This window comes from Alosa pseudoharengus, unplaced genomic scaffold (assembly GCF_046254945.1).
Source record: "Alosa pseudoharengus isolate Yale_2024_CS ecotype anadromous, Long Island Sound unplaced genomic scaffold, YU_APseudo_1.1 YU_APseudo_1.1_scf_14, whole genome shotgun sequence".
Taxonomy (NCBI): Eukaryota; Metazoa; Chordata; class Actinopteri; order Clupeiformes; family Clupeidae; genus Alosa; species Alosa pseudoharengus.
The window spans coordinates 39064602-39085626 of NW_027468609.1; the positions used below are offsets into that span (position 1 = coordinate 39064602).

The window sequence follows — 21025 nt, forward strand, 5'->3', positions numbered from 1 at the left end:
GGGTTGATAACAATAACCGATATTTATTGGTTTGTTATGGCCGATACCGATACGATAACCAATAATATTACTCTTGAAAAAAAATTGTGAAAAGTGAATTGGGGACAGCATTCATAAGCATCATTTAACTGCAGTAATTTTACCTACCACCAATGATGGTGATAGCGGGGATACGTCACTTCTGTTGATGTTCAAACAAAACAGAGAGCTAGCTCGCTACTCCCTCCCGTGCAATTAAAACTCTCCTAAACACGCATCTCGTCGGTTATTGGTTGAAACAGTTTATTTTGCCTTTGAGGGGTTGCTAATCCTTGTTGGTAGCATTTGTTTTTGTGTACAGATCTCAGAGCCTAGGTTGCCTACAGAGACACGTTTTTTCTTTTACTGCCTGCTTATGGAGCAGGCAGCTAGCGGATCGTTAGGAAAGATTAGATGAATGTGATCATTTATGATTGGGCCTTTTTTGGGCCTGAAATCGCAACCTTTAAATTGGGTACATCTTCATATATATATATATATATATATATATATATATATATATATCAACAGAAGTGACGTATCCCCGCTATCACCATCGCTATCACCCCACTATTAAGTGTGTTGACTTTTTTGCGTGCACACTTTTCCCTTATGAGAAAGTAGTAGGCTACTGGAAAGAATTCAAAACTACTTTCACCCCTGCTTTTACATGCAAATATAAAATAAAAACCACCTATGAATAACCAAGAATGTTTTATGCAGATCATTATTGGCAGGGATTGGCCTGGATTATGATTTAGCCTAGCCTACAGCGTAGTGGTATGATTTAAAACATCACAGGGTGAAAGTGAGAATTCATGAATTATTTTAAGGTAAATTTCTAAATATCGAGATATATATTGTATATATTTTTGTCGAAATACACTAAAAATATTGCAATATTTTTTAGCCATATCGCCCAGCCCTACATGCCATGTTTGGGCATTAATATTGGGGGCAGCCGTGGCCTACTGGTTAGCGCTTCAGACTTGTAACCGGAGGGTTGCCAGTTCGAATCCCGATCAGTAGGAACGGCTGAAGTGCCCTTGAGCAAGGCACGTAACCCCTCACCCAAGGGCCGCTGTTGTTGCAGGCAGCTCACTGCGCCGGGATTAGTGTGTGCTTCACCTCACTGTGTGTTCACTGTGTGCTGAGTGTGTTTCACTAATTCACGGATTGGGATAAATGCAGAGACCAAATTTCCCTCACGGGATCAAAAGAGTACTTATATAATTACTTATAATATGTTAACAAATATGTTCCCTAGCCTCCCCAAATTTTCTAGGTTGGAAGACCAACTCATAAAAAGCATGTGTAAACAATTTAAAGAAGCACTTTGCAGTTCTGGTTATTCCTTCGCTGTTTCTGGGTTTTCACTGGATTTGGGCTCGCATTTTTCACTACACAGCTCCCCCTGCAGCTTCGGTAGCAAGTGACTGCTACGCTAACAGTCTGCTGTGCTAACAATGCTTTTTGGCAATAAATCTTATACCGTTGGAAAGCCTGTTTAGTTCCCTTTCAAATGGTATCCCATGTGTAAGGAATATGCACTTGTGGGATGAGCAGCAGCGTATGTGGGCTGCGCCCATGGAAAATTTGCCAAATCTTCTCTACCATTGCCAAACAGCTTATTCTGCCATTGACTTGTTTGATGTTTGTTGGATTGGATGATTGAAGTTTGAAAAAACAAGACACAATTTTTTTGTTCTAAGTTTATATGGATATTTAATGTGCAAAGTACCAATATTGTACCATGTCCCATTCACAGAATAAATGCATATAGTTACAGATGATTTGGGAATACCAAAATAAACATTTACAACTAGAATGCATTTCCGGAGGAACTGCGAAGTGTGCTTGCTCTGGTGCGGTCACCAATGTGAGCAGACAGTGGAGTATGCTATGTTGAACCTTGCTTGATCCAAGAATTCTAACAGTGCCTTTCAGTGTTGGAGCAGTGGTAATATCTCAAAAGCACTAGGAGGGCTATTCAACTATTGGCCTACGGGGCGAATGCAGCCCGTTGGATTTTATCTGCCTGCCTTCAAATATAGCTTCCATAACTAAGATCAAATCAATAAAATAAAATGACAGCAGTGATTGGCTGCAAAAATAAACAATGTTACGCGGCTTGCGCCTCTCACACTGGGCTGTCAGATAACCTACAGAGGAATTGACCAATGGCTGCAGTTAAGGTTTCACTGTGGTTTATTTAACAAATGTGAAATATGACCGGCATTAAAATGCTGCTTGTTTGTCACAAACACTCCCGTTTTTGCCCGATTTCTCTCGTATTTCATGATCAAACTTAATTTTACAATCACGGATCCATTCATTTTTTCTGTTAGTCTGACATTGCCATTTCCCCGAACTCAAAAGTAGAATCGACGATGCAGCCACACCCCCAATGTCACATCCAGCATGTATGCCAAGATACACAAATGCACACGCACGTGCTGAACTGCAGCGTCAACACTCCTCTAATTTTAGTCTGCAGACAGTTAAAATATACACATCAACCTATCGAAATCTTGCTACTTTGAAGTCACCAGTATTTTGTCGTTCATTCACGACAATTAAAGCAACACCATGGAAGTTTTGCTCTCGGGGTCCCCCTACAGTTGGGAAACAGTATTGTCTTCTACTACTGTCGTAAACTCTGTCATGGTTACACCAGGGGATACACGTGTATTTGTTGACAAGCGATACCCCGCCAGCGTTGTGTGTGAAATGTCTTCATCCCAGGTACAGTGGCATATTCAGCATGTCATATGAATATAATTTCATGGGTTTTATTTTTTTCAAAACGCCAAAAGATCGTGTAGCTCACGTTTACAAGCCAGCGTCATTATAGTAGCCTATTGGCTACTGTTTTACAGAATGGATATGCTAATTCAATTTAATGGTTGTGTGGTAATAGCCATATATCGTCAATATTATAATATCAAGCTACCATAGATGAATCTGCAAAGTCTGAATGAAAAAACATGAATTCTTTAACATTGCAATATATGTTTATTGCTCTTAAGATTCCAAAATAAAAGACTGAAGTGCAAGTAACTACAAGTGCAAAGTAATGCATTCTTAGTCAGAGGTAGCATTCAATAAAGTTCAGTAGGCTAGTGTATGTCTAATTGTCATTTTAAGACGTTCGTGTGGAAATCCTTGCAATTAACATTAACACAGTTAAAAGGCTGCTGATGTGTGGATGCTAGGGGTGTCAAGATTCTCCAAATCCTCGATTCGATGTAATTTTCGATTTTAAAGTCACGATTCGATTTTCGATCTTTTTTAAATATTACTATTAATGCATTCCTTATATGTTATTTACTCTTTTTGGCCTTTTCTTTTTCGGGGGGCTTTTATTTTGAAACCGCTTTGAAACCGTTCCAACCGCGAGGTTGTAATGTAAATATAGCTAACTTTAGGCTAAAACAGAGACGTGAACATAGTAAAATGAAACAACACAGAATGTTAATTTGATTGTTTCAGCACACTCCGAAGAGACCCAAGGTTAGTGTTCATGGAATATGTACTTATAAATGTGCATTTTAAGCCTTAAAGTGACTTTGGACTGTATTTTTTTACAGTACATCTTTCACTTGCTAAGTTGAGTAGGCTAAGTTAGTTTTAATTGACGTGAATGAACGAATACTTCCACACCGGTGATTTCAAAGTAGCAAGAGGGGCTTTGATTTCGGTAGGTTGATGTGTAGGCCTATATATTAACTGGCTGCAGCCTAAAATTAGAGGAGTGTTGACGCTGCAGTTCAGCACGTGCATGTGTGTTTGTGCGTCTTGGCATACATGCTGGACGTGACATTGGGGGTGTGGCTGCATCGTCGATTCTACTTTTAAATTCGAAGTTCGAGATTGAGATGTAATTTCGATCGATTTCGAAATAAAATCGAAATCGTGACACCCTTAGTGGATGCAATTCATAACGTAGTTAGTTCAAATAACAGTTCGTACTTCTCCTTTGGACAAGCACTTTTGAGTCTTGGAAAACACTTTTCCATTTCCATCGGGATTTTGCAAACAGAGTCAATAAAATAAGCCCTGCATGAGTAATACAAGCAGCTGCAAGTAAGCATGCTAAACTTGACATCCAAACAGTATTCTAACGTTAGCTTTGAGATAGGGCTACTGCTTGATTGCATACTGTAACTTAACTTCGTTTAGTCTCCTCAATGTACTGTATGTTGTGATAAGACCTTAGCAGAGTTTACTTTAACTTTAATGCAGCGGTTTTGAACAAATTTGCGCAGCATGGTCACGATGCTAAGCGGATTTAATAGCAATTTAGCCCACTGTGTTCTATGCAGTGCTTCTATGTGGCAACAACAATCCTTCAACAATCGTGAATATTTTGTTAAATGCACATGCAGAGGAGGAGCAGCGGGCTCGTTACGAGAGAGAGCGGGCGGGGCGAGGAAAGGCTGTGTGAGTAAAAAGTGCAGCTCATTGAAATTATTTTATCTTATCTTTAATTTAAATAGCAGGCCTACAACATAGAACATCAATGTGTGGTGGCCGGTTTTGATTTCGTGGTGCCCAGCCACAGATTAGTCAACGTATGGAAAACACTGAAGGTGTAAAATTACAAATATTTAGCAGCACACGTTATGCTTGACGAATCGATGCTCATATTTTGCGTCGACGTCATCGATTACGTCGACGCGTTGTCCCAGGCCTATCTCTGTCCCTCAACAAACCTGCATGCATGTCCTGCAAGGATTGTTGTTTGCCTAGAAGACAACTGGCTAAATCGTGATTAAATCCATTAGCATCATAACCACGTCACCTACCACCACAAATAGAATTCAATTCTGTGGGAAACACTGGATTTCGTCCATCTAATCATGTATTATTTACTTGCACAAATGTAGCCCAGGCAACCAACCTTGTACACGCCGTTTAGACATAGGCTTACTTCTGACTTTTTTGTCCTAAAAAAAGGGATTTCGTCATAAAACACTACTCCAACATTAGGCTGTAGCCTACAACATTTTAGATCTCGATTTGCATGTCATCGATTGCAATGCTCAATTCAGAACGAGAATGATAGCGATTATAGGTCAAACATTTGCGATTTACATGTCATCGATTGCAATGCTGAAATCAGAACGAGAACGCTACCAGATTATTGATAGGCTAATTCACTCCTCTACTAGCATTAGATTCATGAAGATAAATGGAGAACAAGACAGCTTCCGTAACATAGCTAGGCAGACAACAAATTCGAAAAACTAGAGATAGTATGCAAGAAATAGGCCTACACTTACTAGTCCAACAGCATGACGACCAAGTCAGCATCAGTTGGGCACCCCTCCTCCTCCTTTAGCTCATGCCAGCGAGCGAACGCTGATATTGATCCTCGTCCTGCCTTTGATTTTGTCACCCTCCCTTTCTCTTTCTAGTCTCCTCCGACAAAACCTATGCCTTCTTCGGTTTAGTTACTGCTTCGGCCATGACAACAACATACGCGTGACAGCCGGCAAAAAAACGCTAGTTCTCTCACGTCCGAATTTGAGGAAATGGGGGTGGGGGGGTGGGAAGTGAGGTATGCCGTAAAGCAGTCGAATTTTGTAGTTCTTTTTGTGCTCGGGTTACTACCCGCACCCAGAAGTTCCGTAGTGCAAGTAAAAGCGATACAGACCCCGTCAGGCTATGGCATACGTGTCATTCAACCTGTCGATGTACCATCACAAGGGTCTTGGAAATATATTATGAAGGTTGAAAAACTCATAGTGTTGCGTTCTGTTTACATTACAACCTCACGGTTGGAACGGTTTAAAAAAAAAAAAAAACGCTTTCAAAATAAAAGCCCCCCGAAACAGAAATGGAAATAAGGAATGCATTAATAGTAATATTAAAAAAAGATTGTATCGAATCGTGGATTTGGAGAATAGTGACATCCCTATAGGCTATATAGGCTATACATACAGCGGGGAAAATAAGTATTGAACACGTCAACATTTTTTTCAGTAAGGATGAAGTGAGGCTATTTGCATGAAATTTTCATCAGACATTAGTATTAACTCAGATAATCCATCCATATAAAAAAATCCAAACATTAAAGTCCATAAATTGAGTTATGTGTAATAAAGTGGAATGACAGAGGAAAAAAGTATTGAACACGCTTGCTGAAATTTCTTAAATACTTTGGGGAAGAGCCTTTATTTGAAATGACAGCTTCAAGGCATTTCCTGTATGATGAAACTAATCAGTCGCAGTATTCCGGTGTGATTTTGGCCCATTTTTTAAACAGATAGTCTTTTAATATTGAAGATTCTAGGGGTCCCTCTTGTGAATCCTGATCCTTAGTTAACTTCCTAAACTATTTAATTGGATTGAAGTCAGGGCCTTGATTTCCTTTCTCTGAGTTTCCTTTGCTGAATGCTTTGGATCATTGTCTTGCTGGAAGGTCTAGCCATGTCTCATCCTCATCATCCTGGTGAATGTAAAGATTCTCCCGGAACAAAAGGGCTCCATTCATCATTCCTTCAACTGTAAGAAGTCCGCCAGTACCATGAGAAGAAAAACAGCCCCACACCATGATACCACCACCTCCAAACCTCACTGTTGGTATGGTATTTTTAGGGTGATGCACAGTGCCATTTCTCCTCCAAATATGGTGTGTAGCATGACATCCAAAATGTTCAATTTTGCTCTCGCCTGACCAGAATACATTCTATCAGTATTTCATAGGCTTGTCCAAATGTTGTGTAGCAAACTTTCAACGAGCTTCGACATGTTTTTCTTCAGTAATAGAGTCATGCGGGGTGAGCGTGCATAGAGGCCATGGCGGTGGAGTGCATTACCTATGATTTTCTCTGTAATAATTGTACCTGCTGCATCCAAGTCTTTCTGGAGCTTTCTCCAAGTGGTCCTTAGCTCTTGGCCTACTCTTCTGACAATCCTTCTTACTTCCTGGTTCGGAATCTTGCAAGGAGATCCTGTGCATGGCCGGTTAATGATGCAGTGATGTTCCTTCCACTTGCAGACAATGGCTCCAATACTGCTTATTAATTGATTCTGAAGTGTTGAAATGCATCTGTTACTAGTTCCATTGATATGTTTTGTCAACAATAAGGTTGCAAAGGTCTTGCGAGAGCTCTTTGCTTTAACCCATCATGAAATGTTTCTTGTGTGACACCTTGGTAACGAAAAACCTTTTATAGACCATCAGTATGTACTAAGCCAGCTTATATTAATTTGCACAGATAGGAGGGATAATTACTCTCTAACTACTTATAGATTCCAGCTTGTTCCTTGCCATTCCTTGCCTTTGTGTACTGCTTTTTCTTAGCGTGTTCAATACTTTTTTCCTGTGCCATTCCACTTTTTTACTCATAACTCTATTAATGTTTGGATTTTGTATATGTGTGGATTCCCTAAGTTAATACTAATGTCTGGTGAAAATTTCATGCGAATAGCCTCCCTGGAAGTATACTTACTGAAAAAAATGTTGACGTGTTCAATACTTATTTTCCCCGATAGATAGATAGATAGATAGATAGATAGAGATAGATAGATGTAATGTAGCCTAGTTGTAGGCCTAGGCCTAATGTTTATTGTGAAATAAAATAAGTAGCCTAGAAGGCAACATTTGAAATGAGGAGAAATAAGCCAAGATAAGAGTAATTGGGAAGAAAAACAGAGTAGCCTTAGCTATTTTAAGATCGTAACGTCAACTTGAAATAAGATTTGAGCTGAGACAAGGAGGGACATTCCACAGCTGGTTCCTTGAACCTGTCCATCAGCAACTTTAAATGCTTTTTTTATGTTGAACAGAAATCCTGCTTTGTCTAGTAACGTTGTTAGTGGTGCTTCAAATTGACACTGTTAATGATCGCTAGGCTACTGTCTCAGAATATAAACATGTATAAGAGACGGTCCAATTGTTATTAAAAGCTCTTTCCTCGCTGTCTAGCTTTCTCCTCGTTAAGCAATCCATGATTTGAAAATAACTTACTTATCGCTAACTTACATATTCATCCAATTTCTCTTCCTGTCTCCTCTCTTTCGTTTTCCCTGTCAGGCTGAGTCTGTTCACCATGGTAACTTCACTCACTGACACTCGACTGTATCAGAATGCACAGATTTGATTGGTTGAGTAGCAGCAAGTGAGATGATGATTCCTGAAGCTACTGAAGTTAATCCTCTGTTAAAGCCTACGAAACATTTAGCACAGCTTTGAAATCTTCTGTGAAAATATCTCAATATGGTCCGGGTCCGGATAGGATTACGTCAGGGTCCCGACCCGGACCGTCAAATTGTTAGAAGAAATGTTGTGATTAACACATTATAACTGTTACTGTTGATACACAATAGGCATCCTCGGAACATAATCTTTGGAGCATCTTTGGAGTTTTGGAGGAAGGCTGCAGGCAGATAACTGGCATGCGTATCTATTTCAGTAAGGTAAAAGCAACAAACGAAATGCTACTGATGCAGTGTTGCAAGGAGTGTATGAAACATGTTAAGGCGAGACACTACAGGTAAATAGGGTAACATTTTTAAATAATAGACATCACCATGAAACTTCCTCAGTTGATTACTTACACAAGTATGAACAAAAAAAAAGTTTTTGAAATTCGAATGTTTAATTATGCAAATTAGGCATTATCTCATTAAATATGCGCAAATTTGCATATATTTTCGGTAGATAGATCTGAACATATGATAAAGCCTGGTACAAAATTATTCTTTCATTTTGTTTGCATACAAGATAAAAATAAAATTACAGAGGGATTTCAGGATATCTGCTTTCATTACCTAGGAAATCAGAATATACTGTCCATAGCCTTATATTTTTGATTAAAATGTCACATAAATCAGGCCAGGAATGATTTATTAACAAATCCCTCTGTAAATATCTTCAGAATACTGCTAAGTGTATAACTGGAAAGTTTGGTGTACATAGGTGCTACATAGGCTGAGATGTTTCTACTGGAAAATGATAAAAACTCAATTTGAGAAAACAGCCTCGGAACACAGCCAAGAGATTCCGTTCTCAGCCTAGACTCGCCTTTGAACTTTCGCGATTGGTTGTGGTTACAAAGGAAGTGTTCATATTTGAATATCACAACGTCATGCAGGAAAAACAGAGCTTTCCAACGGTACTACACATGTTATGTTTTGTATCACGGTCGCGGTAGAGCATGAAACGTTAGAAGACTAACTTTTGGTGAATTTAGGAGAAATATACAGGCGCGAGTAGACAAAATGTAATGAAATAAACACCTAAATGTGTAAATCGGCTTTGTTGTTGTAGTAGTGTGAAAGAATACATGCTAAGGTAGCAAATTAGCCCAAAATCTCGAAATTGACCAGTGCATGAAAAAACTATGTTTTCACCTGCCGTGTCTCGCCTTAAATATGCAAACTGATTCTGTGCAAACACTGAATCCCCCCAAAAGAAAAAAAAATCTCCCGTTTTTTAAAAGCTAAACATTGGCAGGTATGGTTTGTCAGGATACTGGTTTCACTGACTTATTTAAAAAATATGAGCTATGACAGAAGTTGGGTGTGAATCGTATTTATCCCCTAATACTGTTTTTACGGCCGGCCGATATATCGGGCCGATATTTGCGTTTTTTACGTGTATCGGCATCGGACGATAAGCCGCTGCATTCGCCGATAGTTTTTCCCCCGCATTATTTACATACAGGCGTCCACAGGCAGCTCTGTGTTGCTGGAGACGCTGCAATTCACGTGCAGACTGCCCGTCCCCCACAAGCAGAGTGCTGAAAGCCTGCTCTTCAAGACACCTGTAAACTTTAAACTTTCAAAGCATCTTTTAACTGTTTGACTTAGCTGAAATATTGCCATACACTTTGAAGGTGGAAGCAAGTTTGTGGGTCCAAATGGAAAACACAAATGATAGATAGGTAGGTTACTTTTTATGATCGTTTATAAAACTGCTTGCCATTGTATATAGGGAGCTGCAAATAGCTAAGTTGTAGGCTATCCATATTCATGCGGTAGCTGTTACAAACACTGGTCATATGATTAAGTAGCCTAATGCCAACGTTGTTCCGTGGTATTTGTGGGAGTTTTATTCAACGACCACCTGACTGAGTGTTGGACGCGTGTGGTGTGTGTGTGTGTGTCTCCCTCCCTAAATGCCTGTTCTATAAAACATGCTTGCCATTGTATTTAGGGAGCTGCAAATAGCTAAGTTGTAGGCTATCCGTATGCATGCGTTAGCGGTAGCTGTTACGAACACTGGTCAATCATATGATTAAGTAATGCCGACGTTGTTCCGAGATATTTGTGGGAGTTTTATTCAGCGACCACCTGGCTGAGTTTTGGACGCGTGTGGTGTGTGCGTCTCCCTCCCCCTCTCCTTCCAGCGGGGCGGAGTTGCCATTGCAGTGATATCAGAGCTTTAATAATGAGAAACGTGTAGTTGAATATTAATTCGTGTTAACGTTTATCATGTACCAGACACGTACCGTGTATCCCTTACTTGTTTAGAGCCGTTTGCTAACGTTAACATTATCAATCCAGTTCAATGGTGGTTCGTCAGCTACCAAACAGAAGTTTGTGTCTCACTCAGTGGGACACACGCATCACAGCGATATGAGTGCTGCGCTACCTGAATGAGAGATTTTAAAACTTTGAGAGATACGTTTTTATACCTTTTGACGTTGATGCCGTTTAGAACAGAAACATCTGACACCACGTTATTTCCACATTATTTTCCTCTGCTGATTTATTTTCTGTGGTTGACAAATCTGGCAGCTTTTTTTAGAAAAATATAGACATAGAAAAATTGAAACCATGCAGTCTAAAATGACAAATCAAGCACTTTATTTCAATAGCTACTTTTCAGGCTTATTGTTTTCTTAAATTATTTAAATGTGTTGACAAAGGACATTTTGTGATGACTTGAATTATGTCTTTTAATATGTCAGCAAGCAATGCATCATCAAGGCTGTGTTGTAAGATGTTGATGAAAGCATTTTGCACAGTTAACCATATCCAGTGCACCCATCCATAAGTTCAATAAATGTTCCTTTTTTTAAATTGAGACTTATAACATTTGTTATCATCATTTGTGGAATTATGTATCATTCGTATGATGTAAATTGAGGCAGCAAAATAAAAGCAGTATCGGCTCCAAATATCGGCTCAAGAAAATTGGCAGCCTGTATCGGTCATCGGCTAAGGCTGATGGAAAAAAATCGGTATCGGTATCGGCACTAAAAAATCCATATCGGTCGATACCTAACTGTTTTACTGGTTTATTTGACAAATAATCTGTATGGACCTGCTCTATAAGCACCTTATGTCTGTATGATATTGTTTTGAGAGCCTATTCAAGGTTTCCCCAGGTTTGACCACCCCAAATTTAAGACTTTAAGATCTTTTTAAGACCACTTTAATGAAAATTAAGACCTACATCGCGTCGTAAAACACCAGATCAGATCCCCATACCGTATTTTCCGGACTATAAGTCGCTCCGGAGTATAAGTCGCATCAGATGTGTCATGAACAGGAAAAAAACATATAAGTCGCACCGGACTATAAGTCACATTTATTTAGAAATGTATTTCACAAAATCCAAAACCAAAAACAGACAGAGCTTATGTATGTAAAAGATTAATGAAGACGAAGGAGTGAAGGCAGCCAAGAGGAGGCCCGGAAGGTAATTGAAAAAAATGCTGATGTGATACATCAAAATTTAGCTAAAATGTGGAGAATACAATGCAATCAAGCTTTTTGGGCAATGTGGAGTCACAAGCCGGCAGCAGATTAAATGCTCAGGAGAGAGAAAAAGATGCAGTTTTTAAAAGGACGTGACCGAAGGCAAAGCTGAGGCAAGCCAGGCGTTAAGAGTAGGCCTATAGGCCCGATGGTAATTGTAAAGCAATTTATAAAAGATTCACTAAACATAAATGCTGATGTGGTACATGAAAATTTAGCTAAAAATATGGAGAATGCAATGCAATCAAGCATTATGGGCGATGTGGAGAGAAAGCCGGCAGCAGATTAAATACTCACGAGAGAAAAAGATGCGGTTTTAAAAGGACGTGCAGACACATAGAGGCCAAAAATATTGAGAATTCTACCGGGAATGTTAATGAAGACGAAGGAGTGAATAGTGGCAAGCCAAAGGCTGCCAACGAGGGCCCGACGCTAATTGTAAAGCAATTTACAAAAGATTCACTTAACAGAAATGCTGCTGTGGTACATCCTGTGAGAGAAATTTGGTCTCTGCATTTATCCCAATCCGTGAATCACACTCTCAGCACACAGTGAGGTGAAGCACACACTAATCCCGGCGCAGTGAGCTGCCTGCATCAACAGTGGCACTCGGTGAGGGGTTAGGTTCCTTGCTCAAGGGCACTTCAGCCGTTCCTACTGGTCGGGGTTCGGCAACCCTCCGGTTACAAGTCCGAAGTGCTAACCAGTATGCCACGGCTGTCAACGAGGGCCCAACGCTAATTGTACAGCAATTTACAAAAGATTCACTGCAAAATGAACATCAACAAAAATGCTGATGTGGTACATGAAAATTTAGCTAAAAATGTGGAGAATGCAATGCAATCAAGCATTTTGGACGATATATTTGCACAAGCTGGCAGCAGAGCAAATGCTTGGCACGCCACCTCCGAGAGCGAGAGAAAAAAAGATAGATAGATAGATAGATACTTTATTGATCCCCAGGGGAAATTCAATTTAAAACCAGGGCCTAAATTTCAGCGCGGGATTGCGGGTATTGGCATAATAATAAAGTCCTGCAAATCTAGCCATCATAATGCGAGAAATTACTGCACACATTTTACAGTGCTGTCTGATAACGTTAATCTAATAATGGAGCGGCCTGAATGCGGGACTATTGACTGGATGGACCAACTTTGACTTCAATTGAACGTAGCCCCATGCAGACACGGGTGCCTCTCTCTCAGCAGGATTTGTCACCGCTGAAGTCAAATTATAGCCTAGGTGCTTCTACATCCATCGCTATCGACAGGAAAGGAAAACAAGTTTAGCAATCAGGAACAGTCAGGAATTTTGCAAGTTACACAGAAGCATGGCAGCTTATAACGCGAGAGAACATGGATGTGTTCTCCATTTGAGGAACCTTAAAATCGATTACGGAGGTGAACAGACAGCTACAGACACGGAGCGCATAGTAGGCCTACTTTCACTTTCTAGTGTGCGTATTCATTACATGAAAGATAATTTGTAGCAAAACAGCGATCAAATATTACATGGCAGTGAGTTTTGTTTTCAAATGTTTTCATGGATGTCTAGATAACGGGTGAGGAATGTTTAGGAGACAGACTATCGTAAATCCTCAAATTATTTAGGCTGCGCAAAGCACAGCACCTTTATTTGGGGCAGGCTTGTATGAGGCAGCTAGGGGTTTTATTGTGAGACATAGGCCTATTTTGGAGCAGCATACCGTTAGGCCATCAAAAGCAGAAGATGTTCGATTTGGGATTTAATTTACGTTTGGACTGTTTGATTATATTGCTAAATATCGGGACTGATGACCATTGAAATCTGTGGGGTATTTGATGGATCACTATTAAATTTCATGTAGTTGAAAGAGTGTCGGGTTTTCCGCTTATTGCGAGATAAGGTATCCGCTTTCATTTATGCATGGAACGTGTGCTGCGCTGTAATGGAAACCTTATTCCGTATAGCTAAAGAGGTCTACGATAGCCTAAATTTAGTTTTTTTTAAATTATGCATGATTTACTTTTTTATAAAATTCATAGGCTGAGGCAGCAACAATTGTGTTTAAATGTAGGTTACTGCTTCAGCCTCTGGCAAGCTCAGAAGGGGGCGGCAAGCGACTGCTAGCTTGAGAGTGACGTGTTGGAGACTTATGGTGTAGGACAATGACTTTTCATTGGCAACAATATTAAACCAACCAACAATATAAAATATCAGAAAATATGACAATGGCAGATCATCAATATGAGATCCTTGAGTCATTTGGAGCGTCATGTGGTGCGACCAATAATAGCAATAACTGTGTTAAATTCAAAATGAAAAATAGAATTTCTGTGGTTAACATATTCATCAGTCATATAGTATGTTTAAGTCAATGCTATTTTTCAGACTTTTCCATCAGTTTTATGCAACTTACAGGAAAAATAAGGGATCTAAGTATTTTTATATTTTATAAGGTGACAATGACAGTATAGAGCAAAAATATCAGAATACTAAAAATAGTAAAAAGTACTAAAAAGTTTTTGCCTGAAATTGCGCTGTGCCTATTTACAAGGGCATTGTTCCCACCTCTTTTGGGGCCAACCATCAAATGCTGGACCTCTATAGAAAGCTAAGAACCTGTAGTTTTCGTAGGAAACAGTCAACATATTTGGCACAATGTTAATGATGTTTTTTCATCATTAATTAAATATTAGTTGAAATATGTATGTTAAATTATTATGCGTATGCCCCATTTTGAGTTTTTTGCCTGACATTGCACATCATCTACTTAGGAGGTCAGAGCTCCTACATACTTTGGCCTATAATCAAATGCCTGACCTCTTTGGAAAGCTGAGACACTGTAGTTTCTTGGACAACAATGTACTGACAAAGAGTTACAGAGGCTAGAATATAGTTTTTTTCTTTCTGCCGGATTACAAGCATCTCTGAACTGACCACATTTCAGCCCTCTAGGTCACTTAATATCCCTTAGAAACACAACTGAGCCCTAGCACCAGGTCTTGTGCAGCTGTGTGCAAAAGTAGATCTATATATAATGAAAATATGAGGGCTTTAGACTATTATTTGCCAAGATTTGAGGACTTTTTGTTATCCAAAATGCATACTGACAATCAAATGCTTACTGCACATGAACCCCTTTGTGTAGAAGCATAATGCTGGTCTCAAATGAAAGGTAACACTTTGAGGTTTCTTGTGGACTATTTAGATTGTATGTCAGGTGTTCTGATATAGACTGACTACACAAAATATGGAATAATTACAAATGTCTCTATTTTTGCATTTACTTTGTTGTTCAATGAGTGTGTATAAGATAGACTATACATCTGTACAACTAATATTGGATAATACAACAGGAAGATAATACAACATGGATTCTTGTGAATATTTCAGTACCCAATATGTTGCATCTACTTATTGTGCTGCAGCTACACTGCAGCCAGAAGTCAGGGAAGCACCAAAAGCGGAGGAGGGGGAGGGGAGCATTTTGGATCAAATTTAATTGAGACAAAATAAAATTAATCTGAGAATGTAAAGCACTATACAGATTGTACATGATTCCCAAGAGTCAAAGCTTTGAAATGGTGTATAACATTACTATGCTACATAGCAATATGGTGCATACAATTGATTTAGAATGTAAGGTAGGTAGGTAACCGTCCCGCAGGCAGGACACTGAAGATAATCTATGGTCGCACCACATGACATTTTTTAAGGCCGCAACCAATTCATCCTCGTGAAAAACACTAAAATCACTTTACTTGAAATATGGATTTTCGGATATTTTAATATGGATTTTTGTATACCTATATTTCGTAACATTCTTAATGTTTGAACAACTGCAACAAAAATTCTTATTTTCAAAATTTTAAATTTGGCCTGTTGAAAAACCTTGTCATTGACCCATACCATCAGTTGCTTGAAAATGACACAAAAATACAAACATGCCTTGTTTTATCCTTATAATCGTCATGGTCATTTGATGTGGAGACTGTTTTGTTGTTGAAAAACATTAATAAACTAATGTATTTGAAGAGGAAATAGTGACTGATACCAAATGGAAAAGAAAACTGTTTAATACACTAAATATCACACTTATTGCAAATTTTTTCGAAATCTAGGGCCCTTTCGAAAGTCAGGAGACATTTAGTACAGACTTTAAATTGTTTACACATGTTTTTTACGAGTTGGTCTAACCCTAGAATTTGAGGAGGCTAGAGAAAATATTTGTCAAGATATTAATGCCCAAACATGGCACGTGTTTTTAAAGTTGTAAAGATGAAACAATTTCCAGGTCTGAAAAAGATATTAGACAGAAGATTTGCACAGAAATACTTTCCAGGCCTTGGTTTTAAGACCCATTGATGATATGGTTTGAACAAAATCTGAGACGGTGCAGCAACAACCTTATCTGATCTGACGTGGAATGACTCATATCGGTAATGGAGTAACACATTTTAACCTGAGAATATTTCCTATACTTGCATGAAAATTTTCAAATCAAATATTTTAGATATTATTTACATTTTTGGGATTAATGCCTTTGAGGGAGGGGGGAAAACAACATTTTATGGTAACACAGAACAGCATATTTTGAAAGTCTCCTAAAACCCCTTTAGATATATTTTTTCTTCATTTTTATGTCAAAACTATATCAAGAGAAATGTGTGTAACATAAAACAAGAATAGAATAAGCAAAAAGTGGGCAATATCTTTCCCAATTACTTTCAGATTAATTATGAGCTTTTCAAGAGCACAAATCTATGCTGCCTGACACTCCACTTGTTATCTTCAGAATGCTGTAACCTTTGATCTAGGGCAAATAAAAACAAACTTTAACCTGTTTTGTAAACTTTAAGTGATTGGTAATCATACCAGATGTGTTCTATAGAGATGTTTAATTGTTTACCCTAGATGTTAACATGCGTGTGATCTCCCCCCAATTTATCACATATAATTGCAATTTATTTGTTTTTCTTTCTATTCTTTTCTTTTTTTGGGGGGGGGGGGGTCCTTATGAGAGGCTCACATTCACCCAATTCAAAAACACCTTCATCAGCCTATTTATGTGGATGCCAGAAATATTAGGCTAATCTAAATCCAACCGCTAGTCACACAACCTCCTTCCAAAGTATCCTCAAAAGCCTGCTTCAGTAACATGCATTTTCATCAAATAAGCTTATTCTTGGCTTTGGTAAATCTGTAGTTCACAAAAACATTCAGCAAACTTCCCTGCTTTGGTATTTGTATTGTGCATCTGTAAATGTACCCTTGTGTTGTATGTAAAATGACACATGTTATTGCAAGCTTATAGTGTGATTATCCTAAATACTGCCCTACCTGACCATCACCTGCAAAAAATTGATTTAGTTGATAGTGGTACCTCATGCAAGCGTCTCTTGGCTCTGTGAAGCGCTTCCTCATAGCCAGTTTGACGAAGCTCACTCAAACTCTCATAGTACTCTTCCGAGTCACCATCCGCGAACAGCACCTGTGAGAGGATCTTCCACCCACAGGTATCTAGGGCATGACCTAAGTAGACCTGCAGCTGGTAGCATAGAATCTCAGTCTCTCGTTGGGTGAGCTCTGGGACCCCGAACAGCACAGTCCACATTCCTGAATGTTCCTCGGGGAAAGGGGGTAAACACGGTTCCAAGTCAGAGTTGACCGCACAGAGTTGCAGGTGAACGGTTCGCATGTCTTGAAATGAGAACAAGCTGGCCCAGCTGAAATCCTGCCTTAAAAAACTGTCTAAATCCTCCAAACCCCCTGCGTTGTCAGATGGAGATCGGGTGTCACCAATTAGGGTGGATGGGTCAATTACTTCAATATCAGAAACTTTAGTGTTGTCTACAGGTAATAGCCTTCCATTCGTATAACTTCTTACTGGCCTCGTCTCCACAGTTTTCCCCGTAATATGTCTCTTTGTAACATTTAGTCCCTTCACCGGGATCTCCCCTGACATTGTGGGAACACATATATCCGTTCGGTCTGTTGAGTGACTTTTGAGTGAAGACTTCTGTTTATCTGATGCTGGTTTCTTTTTCTCACCCTTTGCGGAAACGAATTCGCTCTCGGCAGCTTCAACGAGAGAATCTCTCACTGCAGTCCTCTTCTGAATAGTTCTATTATGGCATGTAATGGCAAACTTTCCTTCAATATCATTCCAGGCGACAATAAAAACGAATTTGTGCTTTTCCTTCTCATCAAAGACATTTGGGCGCACAGAGACCCAACCAGACTCTAAAGAATCTTCCATAGCGAATGACATTTGATCTAACAGACTTATTAACGTTAGCGCGGAAAACTGCTAACCTATGAACGTTATACTTATTCCCGTCACATACAGTGGTTAAAACTATCAAAATACTTATATTAGCACGCTAGCTATCTCATTTCGTTAACTAGATTTGCAAACACCATCTACTCAAGTTATTATTTACGATTCAGATACCCCGATGGAAAAATGAACGGTTAGTTTGTAGGTATAACGTTAAGGCCGTCTTTTAATTCAAAGGATCATCATAATTAACAATTTAGTGGGACGTTGATATGCTAGGCGAGTTGCAAGCTATGATACGTTAGCTTCCTATCTGCTAGCTACAGTAAATGTTAACATTAAATCCTTCACACGCATCGACAAAAACATGCACCTGGTTTTTAATTTCGTTGTTTTTTCTTTATCGACATTGAAACTTTCCCTTGCCCGACAGCAAACGCCCTTACTTTCCGCCATTGTTGAAGCTCACTCGTTAGTTTAAATTAATGTTCGAAGGCACTGCGTTAGCTCTTTTGTACTCTACGAACAACGCTGAGTCGCAGCTCCGTGAGGGTCTGTTTACAAGGACACGAGTGTTTGCTGCCTATGCTGTAAATCCATGAGTGGTAACTTAGTGGTGGAAAGGGATGGCTGATTTTCCGTCAACGACTCATTCAGTAAGACCGCATGTAACCGAAACTAATAACGCTATCAAGGTAGCTTTAATCGACGCAATTTTACGGATAACGACGCAATCTCATATTCATTCTCTTTGGTTTTTCGATGGATAATCCATACTTCTCGGTGGTCTAGGGATGGCGAGTCAGTCGCTGCTGATGACGCTAATGAAGGCAAGCGGCGTAAACATCTACACGTGGGTCACGCAGTATACGTAGTGACGTTTTTAACTCCAACCCAACCAGCGCCCCAAGTGGTTGGTTGCGTTTTGTCCGATCGAAGAGCAGCTCAATGTATCAGCGATAGCGGGGATACGTTAGCCTGGAGCCAGACCCACATTAAAATGTGGGGTCTGGGCACTCACCGTTCGCAGTGCTCAGTCCGAGGGGCGGGATAATCAGTTGTCTGTCAAATTCCCTCTGCACGCAATAGGACGCAATAGGATATTTGTTTTCAAGTAGCAGGGAATTCAAGCCAAACCGTTGCAACTCTGCCATCAATCATTATGTTAAGCCCACCAAACGACTCACGATTTCAATGCCCTGATTAAGTTTCGATTTCTGGAGCTCACAAGCCAACTGAGAGTTGCTAGACTAGCCCTGTAATTTGCTGCCGCTAGGGGCGCGTCTAGATTTCTAGGAGCTGCTAGGGATACGTCCCTTCTGTTGATGTTCAAATAAAACAGAGAGCTAGCTCACTACTCCTCCCCCTCCCTCCTGTGCAATTACAGTTTTTTTCAACTGCTTACACACTAAATCTTTGCTTGTCACACAATTTTCTAAACATGTCTTCCAAACATCATAACCCCACACCAAATCTGCAAAACCATACACTAATTCTCAGTGTTTGACTCAGTTTTCAATTTACTAAAACACATTTTGCAAAACACCACACAATTTTCTACCTAACACACAAAAATCTAACAGGAAGTAACTTGATTTCTTTTTTTTTCATCAAAATGCCACTCTAAATCACCAGTGCTTCACTCTCTCTCTTCACATTACTTTATTGAACACCATCCAATCATTGCCTTAGTATAGGCCTATAGTACTCTCTATAGGTATAGACCCTTTCAATCTGCTCCTAGAGAATTTCCGGTTGAAATATTCAGAACTAATGCAGATACTTTGAAAGGAAAATTACAGTAATCGGACTTTAGCTTACAGTAATGTTCTGCAAAAAGTTGACTTTATGTAAAACTTGACTTGTCTTTTTACTCTATTTTTGTTTGTCCCCATGTTACCATTAGCTCAATAAATTTTTCTGTGCCTCCAGAAATGCCTTAGGAATGCTTAAACGCTTAGGATTGTTTGTTTCTGCAGTTGAAGGGTCTATAGGTCTATGAATACATACTGTACACGACCCCCCCCCCCACACACACACACACACACACACACATACAGACACACACACACACACTTGTCTTTGGAAAAAGCAAAGCAATTTGATAGTAGTCAGTCATTTCCGTCTTAGGCAAAATCAGTGTTTTCAAAACTCCATGTACATCTGGTGGTCATTGTATTCTGCTTTGCTTTTTTTCCTTGTTAGCTGTAAAATACTGTATTCGCAACAGCAAATTATTTGGGAAAAATCGCTATTTTTGGTTTTAATATTGCTTGCATTTTTACTGTGTATTTCAGCTTCTCTTTGTAGATACCGTAACTTTCACTCTTGTATGAAAATACATATATAAAGCCTAAGACGGAAGAGATTTAGGTTTTGAGCAACAGTGTGTAGGCTACATGATGTATCCAAAATGTCATATTATGAAAAAAGTGTTTATAATGTAAGGCGAATGTTTGGTTTAAAGATGTGTTTGCGACATTTTGAATGTTGTGTGTCATTTTGCTGGAGATTTGAGGCATTTTGCATTTTGTGTGAGCAATTGTTGGTTTTGTGTGTGGAGTTTTGAAAAATAGACATATAGTTTTGAAAACGTGTGTAAACAGTTGTAAAAAACTGTAAAACTCTCACACGCATCTTGTCGGTTATTGGTTGAAACACTTTATTTTGCCTTTAAGTGGGTTGCCAACCCTTATAGGAAGCAAGTGTTTTTGTGTACAGATCTCGGAGCCTAGGCTGCCTACTGAGACGCGTTTTTTTGACAGCCTGCGGGCAGACAGCTAGCGGATCATTAGGAAAGATTAGATTAATGTGATCATTTATGTTTGGGCCTTTTTTGGGGCCTGAAACCGCTGATACAACCTTTAAGTCCCATTCTTAAAAAATATTGTGAAGCCAAATCAGCGAAGTTATTTATATTTTCAGTGTGTATAGTAATAAATTACTAACTGTGAAAATGTCAGGGCCTATTTTGCCTTCTTTAAAAAAAATCGAAAGTGACTTTACCCTTCGACGTTACCAGGGGGG

The 21025-nt window shown here is 39.3% G+C and overlaps 1 protein-coding gene across 2 annotated transcripts in view; it reads right to left on the bottom strand.

Annotated features, from left to right (window-relative positions):
* The window catches only part of jmy (junction mediating and regulatory protein, p53 cofactor), an 81003-nt gene extending 62182 nt beyond the window's left edge, over positions 1-18821 (bottom strand). For both annotated transcript variants that reach the window (XM_076284913.1, XM_076284912.1), the window contains exon 1: positions 17102-18821. In XM_076284913.1, coding sequence (XP_076141028.1) covers positions 17102-17989 — 888 coding nt within the window. In that variant the 5' untranslated portion in view covers positions 17990-18821. The remainder of the gene's footprint in view (positions 1-17101) is intronic.
* Between the last annotated feature and the right edge of the window lie 2204 nt (positions 18822-21025).